This window comes from Coregonus lavaretus (genome assembly GCF_964263955.1).
Source record: "Coregonus lavaretus genome assembly, chromosome: 12".
Classification (NCBI taxonomy): Eukaryota; Metazoa; Chordata; class Actinopteri; order Salmoniformes; family Salmonidae; genus Coregonus; species Coregonus lavaretus.
This window is the reverse complement of record NC_139999.1, coordinates 7,645,123-7,665,178: the sequence shown is the minus strand read 5'-3', so window position 1 is coordinate 7,665,178 and position 20,056 is coordinate 7,645,123. Positions and strand designations below refer to the sequence as shown.

Here is a 20,056-nt window from a genome sequence, read left to right as displayed (position 1 = left end):
CACACACACACACACACACACACACACACGGATACACAGACACACACACACACACACACACACACACACACACACACGGATACACAGACACACACACACACACACACACACGGATACACACACGGATACACACACACACGGATACACAGACACACACACACACGCGCGCATACACAGACACACACACACACGCGCGCATACACAGACACACAGGAAGTACAGAAATACGCACCACCACCTCTACTACAATGTGTCATACTGTTGTTCTGCTTCTCAAGGCCGATAAGGAAGTTATTAAGCTAGTCTCTCTCTCTCAGACAGACAGACAGACATGAAGAAGGGGAATATCCCCCGAGAACACACTGAACTCTAGTCTAGCTCCATAACCGTAGAGTTATGTTTTATATACCTCACATGTATTGTCTTTGCTATATAATATCTCTGGGTTCTCTGCTCTTTGTCTATCTTCTGTCTCTGTAATTGTCTCTGTACAGCCTGGCACAATGACACATCTCCATGACGTTAGCTAGCTCCAGTTATGTCCGATGGAGAAAACTGCTGTTTAGAACGCGCATTGGCTTTCATGGAAGATCTCTGTTCGCACCCTATATTCACACTCTGTCTGTCTGTCGAGCTGAGCTGGGAGATAGTTTTGTTCTGTGTCAGTTTCAGTACATCCTGCGCTTCAGAACTGACCCAACCCACTCAGTAGTGGAGAAGTCACAAGGTCCCATCGCTGTGATGCTTCATGTGTTCTTAACTCATCTCTGTGGAACACACGGTTTTATAAAGACGTTTTTTATATTAGAGTTGAGATTCAGAGCAACTGTCTCATAGACTTTAAAGGGTCTAGTTACATCACGGCACACAGCTCACTTATAGTCAAATGTATACCTTTTTTCTAAAAACAATCTGTTGTAAAACTCCCTATGTGTACAATGAATTTCTCTGAGACCAAATGCTGCAGATACTCCTGGCCTTTTCTCACTAGAGCATTCTCTCTCTCTCTCTCTCTCTCTCTCTCTCTCTCTCTCTCTCTCTCCCTCCCTCTCTCTCTGTCTCCCTCTCTCTCCCTCTCTCTCTCTCTCTCTCTCCCTCTCTCTCTCTCTCTCCCTCTCTCTCTCTCTCTCCTCTCTCTCTCTCTCTCTCTCTCTCTCTTCTCTCTCTCTCCTCTCTCTCTCTCTCTCTCTCTCTCTCTCTCTCTCTGTCTCTCTGTCTCTCTGTCTCTCTCTCTCTCTCTCTCTCTCGCTCTCTCTCTCTCTCTCTCTCTCTGTCTCTCTGTCTCTCTGTCTCTCTCTCTCTCTGTCTCTCTGTCTCTCTCTCTCTCTCTCTCTCTCTCTCTCTCTCTAGTGCTGTATTGATAACTATGAGGAGATGGTAAAGATAATGTTGAATCGTGGAGCCAGTGTAAACGCCAAGGACAACGAACTGTGGACGCCGCTACACGCTGCTGCCACTTGTGGACATGCAGGACTGGTCAAGGTCCTCATCCAACAGTAAGAGACTGGCTCTGATACTGGCTCTGTATCTCTCATTATCTCACAAAGTTGAATAATTACTAATAGCTGATTACATATAACATTTCAGCTGTCCATCTATATGTCTTGCGTTTGTTTATTTATGTCAGATCTACAGGTAAATGCCAAAATAAAGGAAACACCAACATAGTGTCTTAATATGGCGTTGAGCCGCCAGCATAGCTTCAGTGCACCTTGGCATAGTGTCTGGAACTCTATTGGAGGGATGCGACACCCTTTTTCCACGAGAAATTACATCATTTGGTGTTTTGTTGATGGGTGGTGGGAAACTCTGTCTCAGACACCGCTCCAGAATCTCCCATAAGTGTTGAATTGGGTTGAGGTCTGGCGACTGAGCAACCTGATCTCATAGTTTCACTTCGAAATCTGCCGTAATTGGATGAACGTCAATTTTTTTACCCATTTAATTATGCGTGGTTACAGGGTTAAAAAAGAAACGACTCAAAGGGTTAAGATTTGATGTTAATTCAGGGTGGTTAAGGTTAGGGCGATGGTTTGGGGAAGGCTTAAAACAAAATAATTAAAAACAATGCGCTGTTTCCATTAAGTATCATCAAGTACTCTCCCTGCATGCTAGAGAATTGTGAACTGCCGTGGACTAAGCAGCGCTCTCGGAGCCCAGTGCTGTGCCATTGCATGTTTTGGTGAGCGCCGACGAAGGCATATATCCACGTCCTCAGGACCTTTTCAAAATCGATGGCTCTTTCTTGTGACCAGCCTGAACTGAGAGACACATACACACCCTTTAAACCCCCTATACTCCTTTGAGACCCCATCTATCAAAGTCACTGAGATCTCTTCTTCTAGCCATGGTAACCAAAATAATGGTCAATGCTATTCGGGATTCTTGGGACGTCCCTACCCTAAACCCTACCCTAACTATAATATCTCAATAACGAAAAGCATATTTTTTTTTAGGACAAATCACTTGCTCAAAGCTAAACCTCATTTAGATCTATTTTTGAATAAAGTTGAGGAGACTAAACTGCTGAGTGTAACCCTAGATAGCAAGCTGTCATGGTCAAAACATATAGACTCAATGGTTGCTAAAATGGGAAGAGGTCTGTCCATTATAGGGCATTGCTCTGCCTTCTTGACATCTCATTCGACCAGACAGTAGTTTTGTCGCAACTGGACTACTCCCCAGCTGTGTGGTCATGTGCAGCAAAAAGGGACATGGGTAAATTGCAGTTGATCCAGAACAAAGCAGCAGGTATCGCACTTAGATGTACACTGAGGGCAAGTGTCGGTAACATACATGTCAGTCTCTCCTGGCTCAAAGTTGAAGAGAGATTGGCAACTGGTCATTTTTATACATGATCACAAGCTGTTTTAATTGCTTAATTAACTCAGGAACCACACCTGTGTGGAAGCACCTGCTTTCAATATACTTTGTATCCCTCATTTACTCAAGCGTTTCCTTTATTTTGGCAGTTACCTGTATATTATCTGGTCAAAGTCCTCATCAACTCTATATACATTTGTTTCTGTTAATTCTGTATATCTTTTAAAATGTATGACACTTCAGCATGTGTATGTGATTCCTTTGGAAATGGAACCCACAACCTTGGGGTTGGTAGCAGCATGCTCTTACCAACTGAGCCACGCTCATATTTATCTCCTATGTTACCCAGTGGAGCGGATCTGTTAGCGGTGAACTCTGATGGCAACATGCCCTATGACCTGTGTGAAGACGACCCCACACTGGACATCATCGAGACCGCCATGGCCAACAGAGGTGAGCAACACTATTTATTTATTTATTATTTAGTGAGTCCAATTGAGGTAGGAATCTCTTTCTCAAGGGAACCCTGACACTGGTCTGAAGCCATCATGGTTGACTGAACCATCACTACCTTTTGACACTTCATCTAAATGAACAATACTATTGTTGCGCTTCACGTTTGTACGTATCTACACCTAGGCCTTCTTATTTGAAGCAACACCTCTAATCCAGTTGTTTGAATATGTAAGTTAGAATTTGGTCCACAAATGTACCCACATTTCTATTATATGTAAATCGTATTTGATTAGTGAACGCCATAATGTAGTTGTTTTGTTAGATACTTCTCCCTATTAGCTGAAATCTTATTTTTTCAAAGCCATTTTAGCCAGTTGTTCGGTCCAAACATAGCATTGAATTATGGGAATTTGTCGAGCTATACAGACGTTGCTTCCACAAAGTTTCTAAACCCAGAGACTTCCAGGAACGCCTGTGAAACAGACCAATCAGACCAGACCTGGGGTTTGGGAAGTCAATGAGAGAAGTGAAACATTCTTCCTTAGTTGTTAATTTTCTTAATGCTGGAAAGAACGACATGAAAGAAAAAATAACAAAAAGCGAGGACAGTTTATGTTGACAAGATAGTGTGAACAGGGCCGTCTCAGTGTGGCTGGCTGACTGACTGACTGACTGACTGTCTGTCTCTGTTTGCCTGCCTAACTGACTGACATCACTTCCTGTACGTTTGATTGACAGGCATCACCCAGGAGATGATCAACGAGACCCGGGCGTCTGTAGAGAGGAGGATGATGGGAGATATCCAGGAGCTGCTGACGGAGGGAGAGGACGTCAACCACCACGATTCACAGGGAGCTACGCTGGTGAGTTTATAATATAATTAAGCAATAAGGCCCGAGGGGCCAATACAGTGCATTCGGAAAGTATTCAGACCCCTTCACTTTCTTTGGTTACGTTACAGCCTTATTCTAAAATTGATTAAATAAAAGATGTCCCTCATCAATCTACACACAATCCCCCATAATACGTTTTTAGAAATGTTTGCAAATTTGAGCTCAGGTGCATCCTGTTTCCATTGTCCATCCTTGAGATGTTTCTACAACTTGATTGGAGTCCACCTGTGGTAAATTCAATTGATTGGACATGATTTGGAAAGACACACACACCTGTCTATATAAGGTCTCACAGTTGACAGTGCATGTCAGAGCAAAAACCAAGCCATGAGGTCGAAGGAATTGTCCGTAGAGTTCCGAGACAGGATTGTGTCGAGGCACAGATCTGGGGAAGGCTACCAAAAAATGTCTGCAGCATTGAAAGTCCCCAAGAACACAGTGGCCTCCATCATTATTAAATGTAAGAAGTTTGGATCCACCAAGACTATTCCTAGAGCTGGCTGCCCGGCCAAACTGAGCAATCGGGGGAGAAGGGCCTTGGTCAGAGAGGTCTGTGGAGATGGGAGAACCTTCCAGAAGTACAAAATGTACAGAATGCACTGTATGCCATGGCTAAGGACTGTTCTTATGCACAACGTAACATGTGCCTGGATGCAGCCCTTAGCCGTGGTATATTGGCTATTTACTACAAACCCCTGAGGGGCCTTATTGCTATTATAAACTGGTTACCAACGTAATTAGATATGGTATGCAGTTTGACATAACAAGGCTGTCAGCCAATCAGCATTCAGGACTCGAACCACACAGTTTATAATATAAATATACCTACAAACTATAGGGAGGGAGAGGACATCAACAAGGAGCTACTCTGGTGAGAGGGACACAGTCCCCGGACTACAAACACAAACTTTATTGTCCCTTTGTCTTGGACATTGACAAATCATATAGCATGTACAAGGGATCTGAGGCGCCACCACTTCTGTGTGATGCATTTCCATCTCAAGATTGGGGCTCATGATATCATAAATTGGTTGCAAGGATTTGTCACAATCTAAAACAAACGCAATTGGATCAAAATGGGTAAGGTACATCACATGATACTACCCCAAAATAACTTTAGTAAGCTTCAAAATTTACTCCCAAATGCCGTGATTGAAGAAGATTGTCATCCAGCTTTATGCTCTCTGTTAATCTGTCAAAGTAGAGCAACACAGAGAAAATCTAGACCTTTGGCAGGGAGGGACATTCAACTGGTATTATGGCCGTTCCAAATGGCACCCTATTTCCTATATAGTGCACTTTATAGGGTGCCATTTGGGCAGAATATGTTATATAAGATAAATCTGTGTTAGTCTTCCAATACAGTTTGCAGAGATTCATTATGTGACCTGCTTTTTGCTCTAGTAGGAGCTGAAAGGAATGTCAAAGAAGTCATGTGATCTGAAAAGAAAACAGTTGAATAAGAGTTGACGGGTCAAAGGTCATATAACCAATCAATGGCCACACAACATGGACTACTATTAATGCATCTAGGGGAGGGAGGGAGGGAGGGAGGGAGGGAGGGAGGGAGGGAGGGAGGGAGAGAGAGAGAATTTCACCCAGCCGTAATCTTTAAGGCTCATCCTCACTTTAAAAAGGCAGCCATCCAGTACTCCTAGAATTGAGCTGTTTAGAAAATATTCAATATATTATTTTACTCTATCCAATTTATTTTAGTATTACCATGACATCTGGCAGTGATTCATTCAGATTCCTGTATGGCTTTTTTCTTGGCCCTGAAACAAGGTCATTTGATCTTTGCAATAAAGATGACAAGATTACTTCAATCAAGAAGAGAGCATACATACACTACCAGTCAAAAGGTTTGGACACACCTACTCATTCAAGTGTGTTTCTTTATTTTTACTATTTTCTACATTGTAGAATAATAGTGAAGACATCGAAACTATGAAATAACACATATGGAATCATGTAGTTACCAAAAAAGTGTTAAACAAATCAAAATATATTTGAGATTCTAAAAAACCACCCTTTGCCTTGATGACAGCTTTACACACTCTTGGCATTCTCTCAACCAGCTTCATAAGGTAGTCACCTGGAATGCATTAAAATTAACAGGTGTACCTTGTTAAAAGTTAATTTGTGGAATTTCTTTCCTTCTTAATGCGTTTGAGCCAATCACTTGTGTTGTGACAAGGTAGGGGTGGTATACAGAAGATAGCCCTATTGGGTAAAAGACCAAGTCCATATTATGGCAAGAACAGCTCAAATAAGCAAAGAGAAACGACAGTCCATCATTACTTTAAGACATGAAGGTCAGTCAATCTGGAGCATTTCAATAACTTTTAAAGTTTCTTAAGTGCAGTTGAAAAAACCATCAAGCGCTATGATGAAACTGGCTCTCATGAGGACCGCCACAGGAAAGGAAGACCCAGAGTTACATCTGCTGCAGAGGATAAGTTCATTAGATTTACCAGCCTCAGAAATTGCAGCCCAAATAAATGCTTCACAGAGTTCAAGTAACAGACACATCTCAACATCAACTGTTCAGAGAAGACTGCGTGAATCAGGCCTTCATGGTCGAATTGCTGCAAAGAAACCACTACTAAAGGACACCAATAAGAAGAAGAGACTTGCTTGGGCCAAGAAACACGAGCAATGGACATTAGACTGGTGGAGATCTGTCCTTTGGTCTGATGAGTCCAAATGTGAGATTTTTGGTTCCAACCGCTGTGTCTTTGTGAGACGCAGAGTAGGTGAACGGATGATCTCGGCATGTGTGGTTCCCACCGTAAAGCATGGAGGAGGAGGTGTGATGGTGTGGGGATGCTTTGCTGGTGACAATGTTGGTTATTACCATGGTTACCACAGCATTCTGCAGCGATACTCCATCCCATCTGGTTTGCTGTTAGTGGGACTATCATTTGTTTTTCAATAGGACAATGACCCAACACACCTCCAGGCTGTGTAAGGGCTATTTCACCAAGAAGGAGAGTGATGGAGTGCTGCATCAGATGACCTGGCCTCCACAATCCCCCGACCTCAACCCAATTGAGATGGGTTGGGATGAGTTGGACCGCAGAGTGAAGGAAAAGCAGCCAACAAGTGCTCGGCATATGTGGGAACTCCTTCAAGACTGTTGGAAAAGCATTCCAGGTGAAGCTGGTTGAGAGAATGCCAAGAGTGTGCAAAGCTGTCATCAAGGCAAAGGGTGGCATTTTGAAGAATCTCAAATCTCAAATATACTGTTTAAATAGCCTTCACTGGCACATTAGAGGCTGCTGCTGCCTATTGAAATCACTGGCCACTTGAAGAAATGGAACACTAGTCACTTTAATAATGTTTACATATCTTGCACTACTCATCTCATATGTATATACTGCATTCTATTCTATAATATTCTACTGTATCTTAGTCCATGCCGCTCTGTCATTGCTTGTCCATATATGTATATATTCTTAAATCCCATTCCTTACTTTTTTGTGTGTATTGGGTATATGTTGTGAAATTGTTATTACTGCACTGTCGGAGCTAAAAGCACAAGCATTTCGCTACACCCGCTATAACATCTGCTAAACACGTGTATGTGACAAATAACATTTGATTTGATTTGATTGCAGAGGTCTTGAAAAAGAAGGGTCAACACTGCAAATATTGACTCTTTGCATAAATGTAATGTAATTGTCAATAAAAGCCTTTGACACTTATGGAATGCTTGTAATTATACTTCAGTATACCATAGTAACATCTGACAAAAATATCTAAAAACACTGAAGCAGCAAACTTTGTGAAGACCAATACTTGTGTCATTCTCAAAACTTTTGAACACGACTGTACATGATTCCATATGTGTTATTTCATAGTTTTGATGTCTTCACTATTATTCTAGTAAAAATAAAGAAAAACCCTTGAATGAGTAGGTGTGTCCAAACTTTTGACTGGTACTGTAAATCAACATACATTTTGCACCAGAGTTAGCTTCCAGCCTGGTAGATCGATTTCTGAGGATACCAGGACAGGTAATGACACAAAGGGATCCCAAGAAGGCACTAGATACATAAATAAGAGGTAGGGAATCCTTGGAAATAAAACTATTTGTTAAAGTAGCTAACACTCTATACCCCTCAAATTCAAATCTGGACCCGGAAGCCAGTTCCACTGATTTTTTTTTACCCCATTCTTCCCCTCTAACCAGGGACCGATTTTAACCTGGGACACCAGGTGGTTACAATGAATGATCAGGTAGAAGAGAGAACCAGCAGTGGACCTGGTAGGGTGAGATTTGCAGCTGTAGAGTGACTGTTCCATCTGCCTCCTCTCCTGTCCCCCATGCAGCTCCACATCGCAGCGGCTAACGGCTACATCCAGGCTGCAGAGCTGCTGCTGGAGGGAGGAGCCAGGATGGACCTGAGAGACACTGACGGATGGCAGCCGCTCCACGCTGCAGCCTGCTGGGGTCAGGTGAGGACACTAGTGACCACACAGACACACACACACACCCAGACACCACACACACACACACACACCCTCCCTCCCACACACACACACACACATCTGAGAGACACTGATGGATGGCAGCCGCTCCACGCTGCAGCCTGCTGGGGTCAGGTGAGGACACTAGTGACCACACAGACACACACACACACCCTCCCTCCCACACACACACACACACACACACACCTGAGAGACACTGACGGATGGCAGCCGCTCCACGCTGCAGCCTGCTGGGGTCAGGTGAGGAAACACACACGGGAGTACACACCCACTGGTGCTCAAGGTGACGCACACACACAGGTCAGACACTGACACACACACACACACATACACACACACACACACACACACACACACACACACACACACACACACACAGGTCAGACCCACAAGGACAGACACAGACACACAGATGCATACAAATAAACAGACACGCCCACTCTCTACACATGTAACTGAGGACTTGGTGGACTGTATATTCTTTAGGTTAGGTTTGAGGTGTTCTCTCCCGTGTGCTGGTAAGGACACCGATGACAACACAGAGGATTACGGTCTGGTTTAATGACGCTGAAGATTCACAGTACGGCCATGGAACAGCACAGTGTAGGTAGTGCAAGGCTTAGGGCAATTTAAGGCTTTGATTGACAGCTTGTGTGTGTGTGTGTGTGTGGTCTGCAAGTAAAGAGAGAACTAAAGATACAGTACAATAGTGAATGACAGATATACATAATACAATCTCTAATTCACTATACTATAAACATTATGCATGTAACAGTAACATGGATATAATGGCTTAATACTATACAAGACAATACAGCGTCATACAACGTGACTCCACTAATTAGAGATCAAAGGGGTGCAGCTGGGCAGGAACATTTAGTCCATCAGAGGCACACTGTGGTGAGAATGTCCTCCTGGGAGAGGGGTGAATGTCATTGATGGAACGCTGCTGTGATCGAACAGTCCAAACTACTAGGGAGTCAGCTGGCAGGACACTAGGGGAAAGGGGCACCTGACTACTTAGCTATAGGGGCATTAGGGACATCTGAATGACTGGGGAGCTAAGGGCAGGGCACCTGGGCTGACTAATGGCTAATGGCATGAAGCTGGCTGACAGGTCCTACTACATGGTCCAACCGGTCTCCGGCAACTGACCATCAGAGTCTGGTGAGGCTACCAGCCAGGGATCTGTAGTAGGGGCAGACTTGTCAGGGGAAACAGTCTCTGGGGCTGAGACAGTCAAGGGAGCGCTCTGGGCTCCGTTGGCAGGATCTGGCTTGTCCCCTACAGCAGGGCCAGGTACAGTGAGGGAAAAAAGTATTTGATCCCCTGCTGATTTTGTACGTTTGCCCACTGACAAATAAATGATCAGTCTATAATTTTAATGGTAGGTTTATTTGAACAGTGAGAGACAGAATATCAACAAAAAAATCCAGAAAAACGCATGTCAAAAATGTTATAAATTGATTAGCATTTTAACGAGGGAAATAAGTATTTGACCCCTCTGCAAAACATTACTTTGTACTTGGTGGCAAAACCCTTGTTGGCAATCACAGAGGTCAGACGTTTCTTGTAGTTGGCCACCAGGTTTGCACACATCTCAGGAGGGATTCATTAAGGTTTCGAGGCTGACGTTTGGCAACTCGAACCTTCAGCTCCCTCCACAGATTTTCTATGGGATTAAGGTCTGGAGACTGGCTAGGCCGCTCCAGGACCGTAATGTGCTTCTTCTTGAGCCACTCCTTTGTTGCCTTGGCCGTGTGTTTTGGGTCATTGTCATGCTGGAATACCCATCCACGACCCATTTTCAATGCCCTGGCTGAGGGAAGGAGGTTCTCACCCAAGATTTGACGGTACATGGCCCCGTCCATCGTCCCTTTGATGCGGTGAAGTTGTCCTGTCCCCTTAGCAGAAAAACACCCCCAAAGCATAATGTTTCCACCTCCATGTTTGACTGTGGGGATGGTGTTCTTGGGGTCATAGGCAGCATTCCTCCTCCTCCAAACACGGCGAGTTGAGTTGATGCCAAAGGGCTCGATTTTGGTCTCATCTAACCACAACACTTTCACCCAGTTCTCCTCTGAATCATTCAGATGTTCATTGGCAAACTTCAGACGGGCATGTATATGTGCTTTCTTGAGCAGGGGGACCTTGAGGGCGCTGCAGGATTTCAGTCCTTCACGGCGTAGTGTGTTACCAATTGTTTTCTTGGTGACTATGGTCCCAGCTGCCTTGAAATCATTGACAAGTTCCTCCCGTGTAGTTCTGGGCTGATTCCTCACCGTTCTCATGATCATTGCAACTCCATGAGGTGAGATCTTGCATGGAGCCCCAGGCCGAGGGAGATTGACAGTTCTTTGTGTTTCTTCCATTTGCGAATAATCACACCAACTGTTGTCACCTTCTCACCAAGCTGCTTGGCAATGGTCTTGTAGCCCATTCCAGCCTTGTGTAGGTCTACAATCTTATCCCTGACATCCTTGGAGAGCTCTTTGGTCTTGGCCATGGTGGAGAGTTTGGAATCTGATTGATTGATTGCTTCTGTGGACAGGTGTCTTTTATACAAGTAACAAGCTGAGATTAGGAGCACTCCCTTTAAGAGTGCTGGCACCATTAGTGGGCTGGTAGTCCACACCGGGAGTGTCTTGGAGCTGACCGGTAGGTATGTCTCTTAGCTGGAGAACTGGTGGAGGAGGTGCCTCCTAACAGGTGGGGTGAGCCCTGGTGCTGAGGAAACTCATAGCTGCTGAAAAAGGTTATTGGTAGCATCACTGTAGACTTGAAGTGTCACTGATGACACGTCAGCAGTGACTCGTCACTAACTGGAGGCCACGGTGGGGGATCAGGCCAAACACTGTTGTCATACTGTCCATGACAAGCCTTATTCTCTTCATTGGGTGATGGCTCAGCAGGCTCTGACGCGGACCGTGGTGGTGCCAGCAGAACTCTCTGTAGAGGCTGGCTTATCGGGAGAGAGACTAGCTATAGGCTGGGGTGTGAGCTGTGACAGCATGGAGAATCTCTGCGAGCTGTACTCTCTCATGTAGCTGAGTGAGAATGACCTGCATGGCTCGCTGGGACTGACGCAGCTGGGCTCTCTCTCTTGGTGGATGTACTGTCTCACTAACTCGTACTCTCTAGGTCGCTTCCTGTGGTCCCAGTGACTGTTGTAGACCGTGGACAGACCTCGATGCGCTGACTCTTGTCTCTGCTTACTGTGGCTCATCCTTCTGCTCTCTGGTCAGATGAGGGTTTAGGACGGACCTGTACTCTCTGAAGGTCTCCCACTCATCTGGAGTTGTGTCCCATCTGGCCTGGCTGGAGAGGAAGGGACTGGGTGGAGTGAGGGGTGTCATCTTGGCAGCTCCCTCCATGCGAGGCTGAAGGTCGTCTTCTTGCCCATGTACATACTGCGCTGTTCTAATGTGACTTGATGTGTCCTTACCAGCACATGGTAGAGAACACATCCAGTAAAACCTAACCTAAAGAATATACAGTCCACCAAGTCCTCAGTTACAGCACATGATCGTGGATAGCCGTGTAAATGCTGATAGATACTCTCTATTGTTCCAGATGCATGTAGCAGAGCTGCTGGTTTCTCACGGTGCCAGTCTCAATGCCAAGACCTTCTTAGAGGAGACTCCCATTGGTAAGTCTGCCCCAACCCTAAACCCTACCTACCTACATAACCCTACCTACATAACCCTAACTACATAACCCTACCTACATAACCCTAACCCTACATAACATTACCTACATAACCCTAACCCTACCTACATAACCCTAACCCTACATAACATTACCTACATAACCCTAACCCTACATAACATTACCTACATAACCCTACCTACATAACTCTAACCCTACCTACATAACCCTACCTACATAACCCTAACCCTACTTACATAACCCTACCTACATAACCCTAACCCTACCTACAATGCAAATAGTCTGGGTAGCCATTTGATTAGATGTTCAGGAGTCTCATGGCTTGGGGGTAGAAGCTGTTTAGAAGCCTCTTGGACCTAGACTTGGCGCTCTGGTACCGCTTGCCGTGCGGTAGCAGTGAGAACAATCTATGACTAGGGTGGCTGGAGTCTTTGACAATTTTTAGAGCCTTCCTCTGACATAACCCTACCTACATAACCCTACCTACATAACCCTAACCCTGCCTACATAACCCTAACCCTACCTACATAACCCTACCTACATAACCCTAACCCTGCCTACATAACCCTAACCCTACCTACATAACCCTACCTACATAACCCTAACCCTACCTACATAACCCTAACCCTATCTACATAACCCTAACCCTACCTACATAACCCTAACCCTACCTGCCTACAGAACCCTACCTAGATAACCCTAACCCTACCTACATAACCCTAACCCTACCTACATAACCCTAACCCTACCTGCCTACAGAACCCTACCTACATAACCCTAACCCTACCTACATAACCCTAACCCTACCTACATAACCCTAACCCTACCTAGAGGAGACTCCCATTGGGGCAAGATCAACACTACAGAGCAAAGGTTTTCAAACCTCTCCTTGTGGACCGCCAGACATTTCACCATTTTGTTGTAGCCTATCTTACCTGATTCACCTAATCAAGGGCTTGATGATTAGCTGATAGGTTGAATCAGGTGTGCTAGCTGTGGAATAGTTCAAATACATAGAGGGGGTCCCCGAGGAGAGGTTTGAAAACCCCTGCCGTAAAGAACCTTATGACATCTCTATTGTATCTCTATCGTCTGCCCCAACCTGCTGTTTATCATCAATGAGAAGATGATGCTATACTGTAGTGAAGGGGGAAAAAATCTATACAGTTACATATTGCGCTATTATTTTTTGACAATATTATATTGATATTTAAATCCAAGTATCCATTTGTGTATATATATACACACTACCAGTCAAAAGGTTTGGACACACCTACTCATTCAAGGGTTTTTCTTTATTTGTAAAAAAAAATTACATTGTAGAATAATAGTGAAGACATCGAAACTATGAAATAACACATATGGAATCATGTAGTAACCAAAAAAGTGTTAAACAATTCAAAATATATTTGAGGTTTGAGATTCTTAAAATAGCCACCCTTTGCCTTGATGACAGCTTTGCACACTTTTGGCATTCTCTTAACCAGCTTCATGAGGTAGTCACCTGGAACACATTTCAATTAACAGGTGTGCCTTCTTAAAAGTTAATTTGTGGAAATTATTTCCTTCTTAATGCGTTTGAGCCAATCAGTTGGGTTGTGACAAGGTAAGGGGGGTATACAGAAGATATCTCTATTTGGTAAAAGACCAAGTCCATATTATGGCAAGAACAGCTCAAATAAGCAAAATGGAATTACAGTCAATCATTACTTTAAGACATGAAGGTCAATACGGAAAATGTCAAGAACCTTGAACGTTTCTTCAAGTGCAGTCGCAAAAACCATCAAGCGCTATGATGAAACTGGCTCTCATGAGGACCGCCACAGGAATGGAAAACCCAGAGTTACCTCTGCTGCAGAGGATAAGTTCATTAGAGTTACCAGCCTCAAAAATTGCACCCAAAATAAATGCTTCACAGAGTTCAAGTAACAGACACATCTCAACATCAACTGTTCAGAGGGGACTGTGTGAATCAGGCCTTCATGGTCGAATTGCTTTAAAGAAACCACTACTAAAGGACACCAATAAGAAGAAGAGACCTGCTTGGGCCAAGAAACACGAGCAATGGACATTGGCCTGGTGGAAGTGTGTCCTTTGGTCTGGAGTCCAAATTGGAGATTTTTGGTTCAAACCGCCGTGGCTTTGTGAGACACGGTGTGGGTGAACGAATGATCTCAGCATGTGTAGTTCAAACCGTAAAGCATGGAGGAGGAGGTGTTATGGTGTGGGCGTGCTGTGATTTATTTAGAATTCAAGGCATACTTAACCAGCATGGCTACCACAGCATTCTGCAGCGATACGCCATCCCATCTGGTTTGGGTTTAGTGGGACTATCATTTATATTTCAACAGGACAATGACCCAACACTCCTCCAGGCTGTGTATGGGCTATTTTACCAAGAAGGAGAGGGATGGAGTGCTGCATCAGATGACCTGGCCTCCACAATCCCCCGACCTCAACCCAATTGAGATGGTTTGGGATGAGTCGGACAGCAGAGTGAAGGAAAAGCAGCCAACAAGTGCTCGGCATATGTGGGAACTCCTTCAAGACTGTTGGAAAAGCATTCCAGGTGAAGCTGGTTGAGAGAATGCCAAGAGTGTGCAAAGCTGTCATCAAGGCAAAGGGTAGCTATTTGAAGAATCTCAAATATAAAACAGTTTTTGGTTACTACATGATTCCATATGTGTTATTTCATAGTTTTGATATCTTCACTATTATTATACAATGTAGAAAATAGTAAAATAAAGAAAAACCCTTGAATGAGTAGGTGTTTCCAAACTTTAGACTGGTAGTGTGTGTGTATATATATATATATATATACAGTCGTGGTCAAATGTTTTGAGAATGACACAAGTATTGGTCTTCACAAAGTTTGCTGCTTCAGTGTTTTTAGATATTTTTGTCAGATGTTACTATGGTATACTGAAGTATAATTACAAGCATTCCATAAGTGTCAAAGGCTTTTATTGACAATGACATTACGTTTATGCAAAGAGTCAATATTTGCAGTGTTGACCCTTCTTTTTCAAGACCTCTGCAATCCGCCCTGGCATGCTGTTAATTAACTTCTGGGCCACATCCTGACTGATGGCAGCCCATTCTTGCATAATCAATGCTTGGAGTTTGTCAGAATTTGTGGGGTTTTGTTTGTCCACCCGCCTCATGAGGATTGACCACAAGTTCTCAATGGGATTATGGTCTGGGGAGTTTCCTGGCCATGGACTCAAAATGTCGATGTTTTGTTCCCCAAGCCACTTAGTTATCACTTTTGCCTTATGGCAAGGTGCTTCATCATGCTGGAAAAAACATTGTTGGATGGTTGCGAGAAGTTGCTCTCGGAGGATGTGTTGGTACCATTCTTTATTCATGGCTGTGTTCTTAGGCAAAATTGTGAGTGAGCCCACTCCCTTAGCTGAGAAGCAACCCCACACATGAATGGTCTCAGGATGCTTTACTGTTGGCATGACACAGGACTGATGGTAGCGCTCACCTTGTCTTCTCCGGACAAGCTTTTTCCGGATGCCCCAAACAATCGGAAAGGGGATTCATCAGAGAAAATGACTTTACCCTAGTCCTCAGCAGTCCAATCCCTGTCCCTGGTGTTTTTCCTGGAGAGAAGTGGCTTCCTCGCTGCCCTTCTTGACACCAGGCCATCCTCCAAAAGTCTTCGCCTCACTGTGCGTGCAGATGCACTCACACCTGCCTGCTGCCATTCCTGAGCAAGCTCTGCACTAGTGGTGCCCTGATCCCGCAGCTGAATCAACTTTAGGAGATGGTCCTGGCGCTTGTTGGACTTTCTTGGGCGCCCTGAAGCCTTCTTCATAACAATTGAACCTCTCTCCTTGAAGTTCTTGATGATCCGATAAATAGTTGATTTAGGTGCAATCTTACTAGCAGCAATATCCTTGCCTCTGAAGCCCTTTTTGTGCAAAGCAATGATGACGGCACGTGTTTCCTTGCAGGTAACCATGGTTAACAGAGGAAGAACAATGATTTCAAGCACCACCCTCCTTTTAAAGCTTCCAGTCTGTTATTTTAACTCAATCAGCATGGCAGAGTGATCTCCAGCCCTGTCCTCGTCAACACTCTCACCTGTGTTAACGAGAGAATCACTGACATGATGTCAGCTGGTCTTTTTGTGGCAGGGTTGAAATGCAGTGGAAATGTTTTTTGGGGATTAAGTTCATTTTCATGGCAAAGAGGGACTTTGCAATTAATTGCAATTCATCTGATCACTCTTCATAACATTCTGGAGTATATGCAAATTGCCATCATAAAAACGGAGGCAGCAGACTTTGTGAAAATTAATATTTGTGTCATTCTCAAAACTTTTGACCACGACTGTATATATATAATTTTTTTGCTAGTGTATGTAGCATTAGCTAGTGCCAGTCGGCTGTACCTGCGCCAAAACTCTGTTGTTATTCATGATTATACTGTATACATGATTGCTATACTAGAGACTAAAACACCATGAAACCAACCCATAGAGTTGTGGAAACTGAGTATTTATCCAGAACCATCTCAGAGAATTCTCCCCTCACACTTTCTGTGTTGAGGCCGGATGGAGTTCAGGGGACCTATAGATGGCGCCTAAACCTATCTCTTTTGAAACGGGCAGAATTTCGTCAATTTATTAGAGATCAAATTACGTTTTTCTGTGAAACAAACTGTACGTCCTCTCCCAATAGTTTTGACCTCTGGGATACATTACAGGCCTTTCTTAAGGGTCAAATCATTTCCTATACCAAATGTCTTCAAAATAAATACACTGCTGAATTTAATTAGGAACTACCAAAAATCTGCCTCTAAAGAAACATGCCGCTCATTGGTGAATAAAAAACGGAAATATAATACTTACAAAACTGAAAAGGCTATTCTTAGAACTAGGCAAAGATACTATGAATTGGGGGAGAAAAGTCACAAAGTCTTGGCCTGGCAGATAAAAGCTAAGGAGAATTCGAGAACCATCAACTCTATCGAAACTCAGAATGGTCAAGTGTCTCCACCCTGAAGAGATTAATGAGTAATTTAAACAATACTATTCAAAGTTATACACTTCTGATGGAACGGAACCAGCAATGATAGGCAATTTCCTCTCTACAATCCGGCAAATCCCCAGGAGACTATGGATTTCCTAGAGTTCTAGAAGTTGAAGGATTAGTTTACTCCTCTCTTGATGTACGTTCTGAATTTAGCTGCTGAGAAGCAGAGTTTTCCACAGCTATTATAACAGTTATTCATAAGAAAAATAAAGATCCTCTACAATGCTCTTCTTATAGGCCAATCTAGCTCCTCAATGCCGACTATAAATCGATTTCTAAGGCGATGGCTTAATAGATTAGGACTATTTGCCAAACCTGATCAACACCGATCAAACAGGCTTTATACAGAGAAGATCCTCCACCAATCCCACTGGGCGGCGCACAATTGGCCCAGCGTCGTCCAGGGTAGGGGAGGGAATGGCCGGCAGGGATGTAGCTCAGTTGATAGAGCATGGCGTTTGCAACACCAGGGTTGTGGGTTCAATTCCCACGGGGGGCCAGTATTAAAAAAAATAATGTATTCACTAACTGTAAGTCGCTCTGGATAAGAGCGTCTGCTAAATGACTAAAATGTAAAATGTAAATGTAAAATCATTTGCACAGGTTATTCAATGTAATTCACATGGCCAGTGTGATGGGCGATCCTAGTACTGCAGTATCTCTAGACAAAAAACCTTTGATAGCTGGAGTGGCCATACCTATTCAAGGTCCTTGCTAAATGTAACTTTCGTCCTTCGTTTGTCAACTGGGTTAAGACTTTATACCATAAACTGCAAGCCAAGATCACCACTAATGGCATGATATCAGCTACTTTCCCACTCTTTAGAGATAGTAGGCAGGGCTGTTCACTTTCCCACTGCTTTAGAGATAGTAGGCAGGGCTGTTCACTTTCCCACTGCTTTAGAGATAGTAGGCAGGGCTGTTCACTTTCCCACTGCTTTAGAGATAGTAGGCAGGGCTGTTCACTTTCCCACTGCTTTAGAGATAGTAGGCAGGGCTGTTCACTTTCCCACTGCTTTAGAGATAGTATGCAGGGCTGTTCACTTTCCCACTGCTTTAGAGATAGTAGGCAGGGCTGTTCACTTTCCCACTGCTTTAGAGATAGTAGGCAGGGCTGTTCACTTTCCCACTGCTTTAGAGATAGTATGCAGGGCTGTTCACTTTCCCACTCTTTAGAGATAGTAGGCAGGGCTGTTCACTTTCCCACTGCTTTAGAGATAGTAGGCAGGGCTGTTCACTTTCCCACTGCTTTAGAGATAGTAGGCAGGGCTGTTCACTTTCCCACTGCTTTAGAGATAGTAGGCAGGGCTGTTCACTTTCCCACTGCTTTAGAGATAGTAGGCAGGGCTGTTCACTTTCCCACTGCTTTAGAGATAGTAGGCATGGCTGTTCACTTTCCCACTCTTTAGAGATAGTAGGCAGGGCTGTTCACTTTCCCACTGCGTTTTGTGCTAGCCATAGAACCTTGGCGGAGGCCAGAAGATCCTGGCATAAAGGGCGTTCAGGGGGGCCAGATAAGGCACAAGATCTCATTGTTGACATAATTGTGTTCCTCTCTGACCCGACCGGATCCCGCTCAAAACTACAGACACTAATGGGTACATACAGCTGCATATCAGGCTACAACGTCAACATGGACAAAATGTAAACACTTCCACTGACTCGCTTTGACTATAGCACCTGTGAACAGACAGGTCCCTTCAGATGGTCTCCGCAGGGGGTTCAAATATCTAAGAATCACAGTTGATAATGACTTGAGAAATTTGTACAAGCTTAACTACTGTCTTGGTTCAGAAGGTGGTGGATGATTTGAATAGATGGGTAGAGCTGCCTCTTACATTATTTGGGAGAATTAATTGTATTAAGATGAACGTTCTGCCTAAATTGATGTATCTATTTCAATCTTTACCCATATCCCCACCCGAGAGTTTCGTTAAGTCCCTTAACAAGACCATAAGACAATTTGTATGGAACTGTAAAACTCCAAGGGTGAGCCTGGACAAATTAACATGGGATTGTGGGCAGGACAAATTTGATTTATTTCATTCTTATTTAAAGCTGAACCTGCCTCCTTTTGGACTCAGATGGAAATGTTTGATCTTAATGAAGAGGTTGGGAGTAATATTATCTACAAGTGGAACGAACCCAAGACTATATCAACAAAAACAAGCAATCCCTGTACCATCAATTTAGTAAGATATTGGCATGAAATTCGTAAGTTCTTTGGTCTGAAAGGAGACTTGTCACCTGAAACAACCCTGTGGCTAAACAGACTCCTTCCAATGATCTCGGATAACAATATTTTTCACCATCGGCATGAGAAGGGAATAACATTTAGAACATTGTTATGAAGATTGAGTCCTTTTGTAATTTGAGCAAGTGAAAGAGAAATACCAGTTATCCAATACACATTTCTTTTGTTATTTACAGTTAAAGAAACTTTCTCAGAAGCACTCTTGGAGATAATATAATTTTACCAAATCTATTAAGTATTGACCAACTACTCCATGATGCATGGCCCATTTAGATCCATATACAGATTGTACTCATTGCTAATGAAACAATGCCCAAAATCAGATGTGCATAAGTCAAGAGAGATGGGAAGCTGAACTAAATATATTAAGTGATGAAGAGGCTATGGTCAGACGTATGCCATGAGAGCATATCAGCAACCGT

General features: G+C 43.8%; 1 protein-coding gene across 1 annotated transcript in view; it reads left to right on the top strand.

The window, feature by feature from the left end:
- Window positions 1-20,056, top strand: part of LOC311138423 (protein phosphatase 1 regulatory inhibitor subunit 16B-like) — a 98,672-nt gene that overhangs the window by 69,921 nt on the left and 8,695 nt on the right. Inside the window, exons 4-8 of the mRNA XM_084173105.1 lie at window positions 1,351-1,496; window positions 3,173-3,276; window positions 4,018-4,142; window positions 8,508-8,633; window positions 12,240-12,315. Of these exons, the coding sequence (XP_084029231.1) occupies window positions 1,351-1,496; window positions 3,173-3,276; window positions 4,018-4,142; window positions 8,508-8,633; window positions 12,240-12,315 (577 nt within the window). The remainder of the gene's footprint in view (window positions 1-1,350; window positions 1,497-3,172; window positions 3,277-4,017; window positions 4,143-8,507; window positions 8,634-12,239; window positions 12,316-20,056) is intronic.